Here is an 11,165-nt window from a genome sequence, read left to right as displayed (position 1 = left end):
TCATGGCCATGTGCTTAAGGTCGTTGTAGACCACTGTGGAGATCCCAGGTCACATAGTTGCATGTAAACATGATCAGGCCGCTCATCGATCCTCTTTTAAACAATGACACGGATGCAGCGAACCAAGAAATTTTTTCGTGACCTCAAACTATCTCAACGAAGCCTAGTCACAAGTTTATATGCATGTCATTATGCATTTCCTTTTATTTATTTGGCTCACAACGCAGTCAATTCAGAAGTCTCTACTCATGAAGATGTGGTTGTCAGCGTTTGTGTTTGAATTCTTTAAACATTTTACGGCGGCTAAATGAATTACATACCATTGATTTTATATTACAGCTTCACGAATCAATTACCATCTCTCGCTTCCTCTGTATAAAACGAACTATACACGTGACACTAACAGTAGAGTGCGTCAAGTCATATTTCCCGTCAACAGTGAAGAGCCGTTTTAGGGGCGGGGCTACCATGTAAAGGCTGGCTCGTGATTGGCTGAGCGTTGACGCGCACGTGCCCGTCTCTATATAAGGCGGCTGCCTGTGTTTTCTCAGGCGCGAGCTTTATGTTCAACAACAAGAGCGACTACAAGCAGTCGGCTGTCTTTTTCTATTCTAGTACTCACGTAAACAAACAAACTACCACCCGAGCATTTTGTAGCAGGCTGAATTTGGAGCAGAAATGAACGAGCGGGCGCTTTGCTTCGTCTTGCTGCAACTTTTCACCGCTCGACTCTTGCCTGGGGTGAACGGTAAGTATCCCCCCCTCCTTTTTTTTTTTTTTTTTATTGCAGACAGTTTAAACCCCCAACGACTGGTTAAGATACTTTTGTTTCGTGCTCGCCCTTTTGTCTTACTTAAAGGATGCTGAGACGGAAGCAGTTTAATGCCACTTTTGGCCCAATTCGACTCTGGTGCAGAAATGTAAAATACGCTCAATTGAGCGTCTAGTGGGAATGCGAGATTTACGTGACAAAAAAAAAAATCAGTTACCGAGTCTTCTTTTTAAAATCAGACAATGGGCAGAGTCCAGCACCCGTTTGTGTATGTGTTGTCAGAATGTCAACCCAGAGGCAGTGGTCGCACATAGTTGTGACCCCTTCTGAGTCACATGATTAGCCATTGTACTTGTCCAGCGTGAACGTCATGCCACTGGCGTTTGCCTTTGTTTGCTTTTGAATGCATCAAACACATGTAGGCCGATAGAATAGAAACTGCTCGGTTCTTTTCCTCCCCGGCATCCTTTTTTCCCTCCTCTCTTTCTCACACACACACAGCAACTGTTGTCACGAAGTAAGGAAAACCAATGCACGCCAGTGTTCAATTCAACTTTTGGACTCATTCGAATTGCTATTTGTTGGATCATGTCGTTGGACTTTACATTCAATGTTGACGTAGATCGTTTGTGTTCACCCAAATCTCGTGAGACTTGAGCTCAGTGAGCTTTCTGAACGTCAACTGTGTCATTTTTTGTGTGTATTTTCTAATCTGATGTGATGTTAACATTTAATATAATGCCGTTTTCTAATTCTTCTTCGTATACTTGGGAGTCGTGTTGTAGTGGTGAAAGCGGTTGTAGTGGTTGAAATGTTTAATTGGTGAGCACGTCTCGAAGTAAAGCCCTAAATGAATGGACTGCAAGTTATTTCCTGTGGGGAAATGGAACCCAGCGCTTTGCGGCGACTTTTGAGAAGGCCAATCCAAACATGTTTGTCCCTCACGGCGCATGGCGACCAGGCGCGAAGGTGCGGCCTCCATTGGCTGACCTCGCCGATGAGTCACTTACATGCTCCAGCCAACGCAGACATGTCAATGAAGCTCCCACATTTTCTGGAGCGTGTCCAACGTTGTTATTGTGGCCTCTGCCGGCTGCGAGTGTGAGTCATAAGCGCCGCGAGCTGAACTTTACCAAGTGACGAGGTGAGCGATGTTCTTGCCAGGTTCTTCTTGGCCCTCATCAGGCAATTGAGGTAACTGAGACTAAATATAGTAGTTGTTGGGTGCCAGTTCCATCTTCTGATCGGATTGGTGATGGCATCCAAGTCTACAACAAGTTTATTTTCGAGGTTGACTGGATAGAAATGAAAGATTGTGTGAAGCGGATTTAATCTTTTGTCATTGCTGACGTCTTCACCAAGATCTCCCCACCAGCACACTGCAATTCAAAATAGCTTCCTTCGTTAATCTTTCATTGGAATATGGAGAATGATCTCATTTGAGGCTCTGGCAACCCATTTTCCAATCTGCCATGTTGAATATTTTACATTCTATCTCACCAAATAGCAAGATTGATGCTTGGTTGCGTTCAGTGAGCTTGTTTTGTTGACGATGCTTGTGTGTATTTTTAGCAGCTGCCCCCCCCCCCTGTTTTTTTTTTTTTTTTTATGTGTAGCGCTGCAGCAGATGGCAGTTCTGGAGCAGCATTTGGAGATTACGCAAAGCTCACCTGCATCTGCTAATAGACGTGATGGGGTTACTTGAGGCGCGCCGTCGCTTCCTCTTATTCCACTTGCGCTTCCGCCCCGGCTGTCCAATTTAAGGCTTCCCTGTGTTCTTTCCATTTAGGCAGAAAAGTTGGACCAACATTGCACAATTTCTTTTGCCAAATCCCTTAACGTAAATTGAGTAAACATCAGCTAATTTTCCATATTTTTTTAATGATTTATTATTATTTATTTATTTAATTTAGTTATATTTAATAAAAAAAAAAATTTGGTTTGTTTACAGCATATCATCACCGTGCTAAATTAATACCCCAAGACTGACTGCTGCATCCCAAAGGATGAAGTTTTGCGAAATCATATTAGCGAGGCGTAGACGGTGACTCAACAGGAACGAGCGAGCGATTGCGGCCCGCTGCCCTGTGGGAATGAATTGTTGTGCCAAGCACAAGCGCTCACGACTTCCCAATCTGTCACTGTGATTCCAATCTTGGAGAGCTTGTTCCAACCACAATATCATGACCGTAACGCTGATGACATTTCAAGATTTTGACTTTTTTTTTTTTGTCCACCAGGGCGGCGAACAAGAAAATGAGTGTTTGCAAACCAGATCAAATGGTTGGAAACAGGAAGTCATTTTTGCAGATGATGTGTTCTTGTAGAAGGTGTAGCCCCAAGCAAAGATTTATTTAGAAGTCATTAGCCTAACCACATAATTGCCTGAATAATTTTCTCAAAAACAGCAACAAAACAGAAGAGATGCCTCAATTCAACATTTGTGGGCGGGGCTTAAACAATTTTAACTGGTACATTTGTTGTTATTGCGCCTGTAAGTGAGCACTTTTGAAGCTAGCAATGATGCTCACGAAAAGCCTCCGAAGGTCAAAGAAGAGGCAGCAAACCGCGAGGTTGACACAATCCTTTGCTTTGTGTTGTGTTCAAGGACAAGACGGGAGGAGAAATACTTTTGCTATCTGCTCCATCTTGTTTACTTTGACATGCTTATCCCAGCATTGGCTGGTGTCATAACTGGGATTTTTTTCTGGGAGTCTTCGGTCGTTTGACCTCCGTCTCATGGCCGCTGATGTGTTACTAATCTCCGTAAGGCGTTTATTAGACTATTTTGTTGATCCATTTCCTGAAGAAGGAAAGGAAGGAAGGGAGGAAGGGAGGTTTGTTCTGCACTCATGATAAATGAACAGCAAGGCCACTTGCTCGAGACTCCTGACAGATTTGAAACAGCTTTCGGCGCCAATAAACACAAAAAGTTAGAAGCGCACTTTTGATTCCACGAAGTCTGGCTTGTCGGCCGCCTAAACGGTTTACAATTAAATCTGCCCACTAAGATTAAAATAGTGGGCGGCCTTTAGCACTTCTAATTACGGTCATTAGATTAGTTTGCGAGGAGTCAAGCCCTCAGACAAAAGTGACGAGCTTCCACAATTGGCCCGACAATGACACGTCTCTCAGACTTTATTTTGGGTTTCTAAAAATAAATACAGGTCTCTTTTCTCAGAGGTGAGGCGGCAAAAGTTGTGCGCAAACAAGGCCGTGGCTCATTTTTAGTATGTTTTGCTGGCACCCAAGCTCCAAACCGGCAATTTTACACTTGAGGTCCAATTGTAATTGTTAACTTGGCTTTTCTGCTTTTCATATACGTACTTCCTCTATATGGAGCGGAATGCTGAAATGAAATTCAAGGGGAAAAAAAGAAAATTCTCAGTTCTGCTTGTTGTCGTCATTGTCGAGTTTCCACCATCTGCGTGCTGCTCGTTGTGGAGAGCCGCCCAGCCATCAAGTCTGAATTGCAGCTGTATATTATTTTTATTATTTTATTATTTTATTATACAGCACTCAAGCAGATTTGTGAAGCCCTTCTGTCTTCCTCTCTTGTTTTAGTTATCAAACTCGCTCTGACCGCAACATATTGCGCCCTCTTGTGGCAGTAGGAAGGCGGCTCGAATTGATCGCCTTCTTCCCTCTTTTTCCAGGCGAGCTCTGTAAGGTGAATGTTTGCTCTAATGGCGGCACCTGCGTGACAAAGGCAGGCTCTCCGTTCATTTGCATCTGCCCTGACGGCTTCACTGGAGAAACGTGCAACCAGATCGAGACAGGTGAGCCACAAAAAAAACACAAAACACACCAAATTTGTATAAAGCATTGCTTGTCATCATTTTATAACTCCAAGAGAATTTTTGACGCAAATTTTTAGTGAATTAAAAAATTTGATAATAAACCAGGATTTTGCAAAAGTCAGCTTTTCATCATTTCAAATAATTCTGTGAAGCGTTTTAAACTTTTTTGTGTGTGCATATTTTTGGAATTTCCCAAATTCTCCTTTGGCAAGTCATCAGGAACTATATGGAAAATTTCCACTCCTTTGCAACCCTGATGAAAGTTATTATTTGTAGCAATGGCGGCCATTATGAAACTCCTATGTTGTCTTGCGCCAGGTCCTTGCAAGCCCAACCCGTGCAAGAACGAGGGCATCTGCGCGGCGACGGGCCAATCCCGCCGCGGCGACGTCTTCAGCGAGTACGTGTGCAAGTGCCAGCCGGGATTTGATGGCGTCCACTGTCAAAACAGTGAGTTAGCACACCGCGCTAATTGCTTGCACCAGGGCTCAATCCTGCTGTGGGGGCGCCAAATGGCCAAGGAACACAAATGGCACTCGCACTGCGTTTGATCATGTTTACCTTCTCGTTTTTTTTTAGGTATCTTTGCGGCAGATTTAAGCTCAAGAACAGGTAACAGTAGTAAGAAACCTGATGAGGACGTGTGTGTGTGGTGTGTGTGTGTTTTTGTTGCCTTTCTTTTCCTCACCAGTATTTTGTATCTTGAGCAACTCACCCTTGCATGTTGCATTTCCGATAGATAGATAGATAGATAGATAGATAGATAGATAGATAGATAGATAGATAGATAGATAGATAGATAGATAGATAGAGCCAAAAAGCCAAAAGAGTGCCATGAATATGCGGTTGAGCTCGAGCCAACGGGAAGTAGAGACGGACGCTTAAGCGCTCACCGCGTCAGCGGCTCTTCTGTTGCCGGGCGGAAGAAAATTGAACGTGGAGGCGGAACGGCCAATTAAGTGTGCCCTCTCCGCAATGTCACACTCGCCTTCATGGCTGCGTGTCTGATGTGGCTGCCAAATGAGGGAAAAGCCTTGATGGAAATCGGTCTTGGATCCAAGAAGGTTCAAAAGCTTCCGTTTGTTGACTGAAGAAAGATTCGCCTCCCCTGTGGCAGCCGTCATGTTTGCGAGACTCCGTTTTGCCCCCTGGCGTGATTCTTCAAATCTCTTTTTAAAGCCGCAACTGTACAGACTTGATGAACGGCGCAGACCTTTCACATCTGGAAACCTTCAAGATGTCTTTCAATAAGCGTGCTTTGCTTTTTCTTTTCTGTTCTTTCCCACCACCCCCTGCGGGTTCCTTTACCATAGCAACAGTGGGCATTTTGATTGGAGATGTATAATTTTCCTATTCTGTTGTTTGGGGGAGGAAGAACCAGCCGTGGGTGGTTCCATATGGTCCTCATAGGCAGCCGGCACTTTGCAGTTTGGGAAAAAAAAACGGGACCAAGAAATAAGGGCGCACTTGCGAGCGTCAAATCACACTTTTGTTTTACGCTCGGAAGAATATATGACGACTTGGGCGTGGATTGCACGTGACCAGACCCAGAAAAAAAAAAAAAAAGCTGAGCTGTGACTTTTGCTGGCTGCACTGTCGGGCACTGTAATGTCAATTTTAGTCGACAGTAGGTGGCGCTACTGTACAAAATGGCAGCCCGGAACATACGGAATTTGTTATGACATCACTTTTATTGTTCGTCTACTGTCTTTCTGAATGCACAGAATGTTCCTGGGGTTTTTCCCTCTTTTTTTTGGACGAGGGAACGCCACATTGTTGGCAAGATACCGACACAGCTGTTCGTGCGGGACAAATGCAACGTTGTATGTGGGCGATTTATTAAAAAAAAAAAAAACTGTCATCCCTACTTTGAGGTTGTCAGCATGCATGTTTGAAAGCCCCTTCTTAGTCACACTGGAACTTCTGACTGCTGCAAGCTGGCACGTTCTGGTGAAAGCACATTTAAGTGCATTGGCGCCTTCCAGTGGCGTCAAGAAGAAGTGCAGGCGTGCACTCTTCAGTCACACGGGATTGTTTCCACCCGAGTCTTCTTCAGTCTTTTGAATCTTCTGTCTTGTTAATACAAAATTCACCCCGTGCTCCTTCCTTTCTAGCACAGCCACAGTCACGTCAGCATGGCATCTACTAACCTCCTCCAACATTTGATGGTTCACATCTTGACGCCGATGTGCTTTGTCTTCCCTCGGCAGACGTGAACGACTGCGCCGGGCAGCCGTGCCAGAACGGAGGAAGCTGCCGGGACTTGGACGGGGATTTCAAATGTCGCTGCCCGTCCCCTTACGTGGGCAAACACTGCCAGCTGCGTAAGTCCAACGCTCCACAAAGTTGCCTTGAAGAGATCACGAGAAACAAAGCGGTGATGTTCGGCTCCTCCCACTTTGTGCCACAGGTTGTATTTCTCTGCTGGGCATGGAGGGCGGCGGCGTGGGCGAGTCGCAAATCTCCGCCTCGTCCGTCCGCTACACCTTCCTAGGCCTGCAGCGTTGGGGCCCCGAGCTGGCGCGCCTCAATAACAAAGGCCTGGTGAACGCCTGGAGCCCCGCCACCCACGACAGGAACCCGTGGCTGGAGGTCAGACACCCGAATTGACCTAAACTATCTACGAGTGATCTCCAAAGTGCATCATGCGCCATTTCAGGTGAACCTGCAGAGGAAGATGCGCATCACCGGCTTGGTGACGCAGGGCGCCAGTCGCGTCGGAAGCGCCGAGTACATCAAGGCCTTCAAAGTGGCCTCCAGCCTGGACGGCAAGACGTACACCCTGTACAGGACCCAGGACCAGACCAAGGACCAAGTAAGGGGGACAGTGCCAGAGCTGCCCACGTGGCGCAAGCGGGTGCTAACATTTGTCCTTTGGCGTAGATGTTTTCTGCAAACGTCGACAACGACGGCACCAAGACAAACGTGTTTGACCCACCCATCATCGCTCAGTACATCCGCATCATCCCGGTGGTGTGTCGCAAGGCTTGCACGCTGCGCTTGGAGCTGGTGGGCTGTGAGCTCAACGGTAAACACACACACACACACTGGCGATGACATCACTATGGCATCAATCCCACTACTGTCCGCCTCACTAATCCAAATTTGGCGATCAGAACTTGCTTACAGATTTCTCTCAGAAGACATTCTGCATGATTCTCTGCAGCCTTTTTTTTTTTTTTTTTTTTTTGCATGAGGTTCTCCTCATGTGAACTGTGCCTTGGCCTGTGCATCCATGATTGGCCTGCACGCTGGAGGCCTCACATCTGCTCTTCTCAATCTCTACATGATCATCATCTGTTTTTGCTGCTGTTTAACATCACCCGCCGGCCTGCCCCACCCCGCCCATCAAGTTTTTTTTCTCTTTCTCTCTATGGCTCCACTCTTCATCCTCAATTTCAGTGTACTCCAACGCTTCAGGTTGCTCAGAGCCCATGGGAATGAAGTCCCGGCTGGTGTCGGACCAGCAGATCACGGCGTCCAGCGCTTTCCGCACGTGGGGCATCGAACCCTTCACCTGGCACCCGCACTACGCCCGGCTGGACAAACAGGGCAAGACCAACGCCTGGACCGCCGCCACCAACAGCAAATCCGAGTGGCTGCAGGTACGACCAGAGGCCCCAAGTCAAATAAAAAATCGCTCCGGGACCTTTTCAAAAGCAAATTTTTTGTGTGTTCAGGTGGACCTGCAATCTCCCAAAAAGCTGACCGGAATCATCACGCAGGGAGCCAAAGACTTCGGCACGGTCCAGTTCGTCTCGGCTTTCAAAGTGGCTCACAGCGACGACGGCCAGGTCTGGAGCATCATGCAGGATGAGACCACCAACAGTGACAAGGTCAGTCCAAAGTCATTAAGTTTGCTACGATACGATTTTTTTTTTTTGCATCGCTGGTCTATAAAGAAATTGACAAAATCAAATCTTGGGCGGTAGTATGATATGTGGAAGTGTTCTTCCACTAGGGGGCAGTATACATTTAATCTCATTCCCATTCAACAGATAAGCCATGGCGTTTTGATTAAGTACATGTGTGAATAAAAAGTGTCTCCAAGCATTACGAGGAGTGGTGCACAAATTTTATTTGTTATTAATTTTTTTGTTTGGTGGTGTAAACTGAGATTTTTCTGCTTTTACCATTCTGGACACTGATCTAGATTTTCTTCCCTGCTCCACTCAATTCGTTCAGATCTTTGTCGGCAACAGCGACAACAACGTGCACAAGAAGAACCTGTTTGAGCCGCCCATCTTCGCCCGCTTTGTGCGCATCTTGCCGTGGGAGTGGCACGAGAGCATCACCCTGCGCATGGAGCTCCTGGGCTGCGACGAGTAGCACTGACCCCTGACCCTCGGCTCGGCCCCGCCCTCTTTTCTCTACCTCCACCGACAACCAGGTTTTCTCGGTTCTCCCTCTCGTTCGCCTTTCCTGTGCCTGCGCTGGCTCGGTCTTGCCTCTAGAGGGCAGCAAACACTGCCATCGGTTTGAGAGAGGGAAAGACTGGCGTCCTCATGGCCGGGTGGGTGTCTCGTCGCTCTGAATTTGAACCACTTCAGCCTCTGCTGGGGGTCCCGCTGCAGAAGCTCCCAAGACCCCTTGCAAGCTGGTGATGTGTATATATAAAGCCTCCACTCTTCTTCTTACCGGCGACTCTTTTGTTGAAGCACATGACATTTTTTCTTTGGAGTTTGCAGATTATTGCTGCGGTTTATCAAACTGCAGACATAATAAATCTCAAAGGCAGCCAAGTCTGTGACCAAACGGAACAGAATAAACAAAACGATTGTTCTGCAGTCCAGTGCTGGAGGCAAAAAGCTCCATTTGGTGGTTCATCTCCGTTATCACCACCACATGCCGGCATTAAAATTAACCATTTTGCCGTTCTTGCATTTTTTTATTATTTTTTTATATAAACACCCGCCCAACTACTAGCATCTGTGCTCACAGCGTTGTTTTTTTTTTCCTAGCAAACCTGCATCAATTGCTACTGACATATTTCATCTTGTTGTTTTCACCCGCATTCGCTTTGATGGCACTTTTGATATTTGTGTTTGCATAAAGAAAGAAATACTTGTTCAAGAACAATGCAGATGTAAACAAAGAAAGACACCCCCGCTCCCCACACCATGTGACACGCGTCATGTTTTCCGCCCCATAAATTATGAATTCTGGGCTCGTGCAATATTATAGTATTGTGCCGCGCCGGTTCCGATAACGAAGCGTATTAATGCGACGGCGTGAAAAATGCATGAGGGGGAAGGTCGCCCGACACTGAATAATAATGCTTCAATTTGACCACACGTTTGTGTAAATATCGTCTTTTCCCTGTTTTTGCTTTTCTACACTTGATTGAAATGTTGTTTTTTTATGTGCTTTCCATTGGAGTCCATTTTGTGAGACGCAGGTCCTGTTGTACGGTTAAAACAAGAATAAATGTTGAATTGTACTCCACCCAGTTGGCTGCCAAAGCACTTTTGATTCCAACGTTTGAACTGATTGCAGCTGTTCTCCATTGAAAAAGGTGCGAGATCAAAAGGCGGAAAAGCTCCGAGGGCCGTTTTGCCTGTTTAGCATTTAACCCCCCGCAGGCCTCCAGGGAGCCACACCGAGCGACGCCGAGCTCGCCTGATCCCGCTGCGCAGCCTCATTAGGCTGCTGTGAAAGTCATGCAAGTAAGTGTCGAACGCTCACATATGTAAATACGCCACATAGCCTTTGCATGTGTTTTTTTATAATGAGCTCATCATCGCTGTTGGGTGGAATCAGGGAAAAAAAAAAAAAAAAACACGCCATCTTGCTTGAGTTACCAAACACGGCATCGTTTGTTTTATGTTACATCGTGACTTTAACACGCCGACCCCCCCCCTGCCCAGACCCCCCGCCAAAAATCAACTTTTATTTATAACAATGCTTTTTCTCAAAGGCCTTGAAGGCACGTGTGTTACAATAAATGTGCTGACTAGGCGGTTTTAATAGGAGCAATGAAATCTGACCAGTTCCATTTGAGTGAATTTGTCACTGAAATGAATCCTGGTTAGCTATTTTCAAGTATTATTATGAGATTATATTATGATTATTATTAATTATCTTTAGAATTTTTTATATATTACATAATATATTATTTCTAATAAAATATATTATTAGAAATTATTTATATATTATATAATCTTATTATCTTTAAAAAAAAAAAAAAAACATCCAGACGTTCCAGACCATTGTGACTTTTCTTTGGGTGTGGATGCTTCCATTGATGTCAAATTGAAATGTGAGAGTGAAGTCAGGAGGGAAGGGAGAGGGGGAGGCTATGGATTGCTCCTTGCATCAATTTTTATTGACTCATCACCCAGGCAGTGGCCCTCAGGGCAGATTCACCTCTGGGGTAAAACTTCATCCTCCTCTCCCGTCCTTTCCGCTGGTATGAGCAGCTTGAGATGGATGGACAACATCCAGTGTAGCGTCCACACAAGCTGGAGCTGAGATTCGAACCCAGAACAGTGGGACTATAAGACAGCCATGTAAACACTGGCCCCACCGTCCACCCACGAGCGTTTCATCTGATTCCAAATGTGTCATTGCTTGACTCGTTTGAAGAAATCCGT

At 45.8% G+C, this 11,165-nt stretch overlaps 1 protein-coding gene across 2 annotated transcripts; it reads left to right on the top strand.

Moving 5' to 3' along the window:
• Nucleotides 1–540: 540 nt before the first annotated feature.
• On the top strand, nucleotides 541–10,017 carry mfge8b (milk fat globule EGF and factor V/VIII domain containing b). Of its 2 annotated transcripts, none has more exons than XM_088377982.1 (11): nucleotides 541–748; nucleotides 4,429–4,551; nucleotides 4,891–5,022; nucleotides 5,152–5,184; nucleotides 6,783–6,896; nucleotides 6,983–7,164; nucleotides 7,232–7,387; nucleotides 7,456–7,600; nucleotides 7,993–8,177; nucleotides 8,253–8,408; nucleotides 8,758–10,017. In XM_088377982.1, exons 1-11 carry the CDS (start codon nucleotides 679–681, stop codon nucleotides 8,899–8,901), a joined length of 1,440 nt encoding a protein of 479 aa, XP_088234108.1. In that variant the 5' UTR covers nucleotides 541–678; the 3' UTR covers nucleotides 8,902–10,017. The 2 variants fall into 2 exon arrangements, with proteins under 2 accessions (XP_088234108.1, XP_088234107.1); XM_088377981.1 differs by having other exon boundaries at nucleotides 7,975–8,177.
• The last annotated feature ends 1,148 nt before the right edge of the window (nucleotides 10,018–11,165 follow it).

This window comes from Syngnathus floridae, chromosome 6, assembly GCF_059516105.1.
Source record: "Syngnathus floridae isolate MCC-2025c chromosome 6, RoL_Sflo_1.0, whole genome shotgun sequence".
In the NCBI taxonomy this organism is placed as follows: Eukaryota; Metazoa; Chordata; class Actinopteri; order Syngnathiformes; family Syngnathidae; genus Syngnathus; species Syngnathus floridae.
Note: the sequence above shows the minus strand (reverse complement) of the source record. Positions and strands in the feature narration are given on the sequence as shown.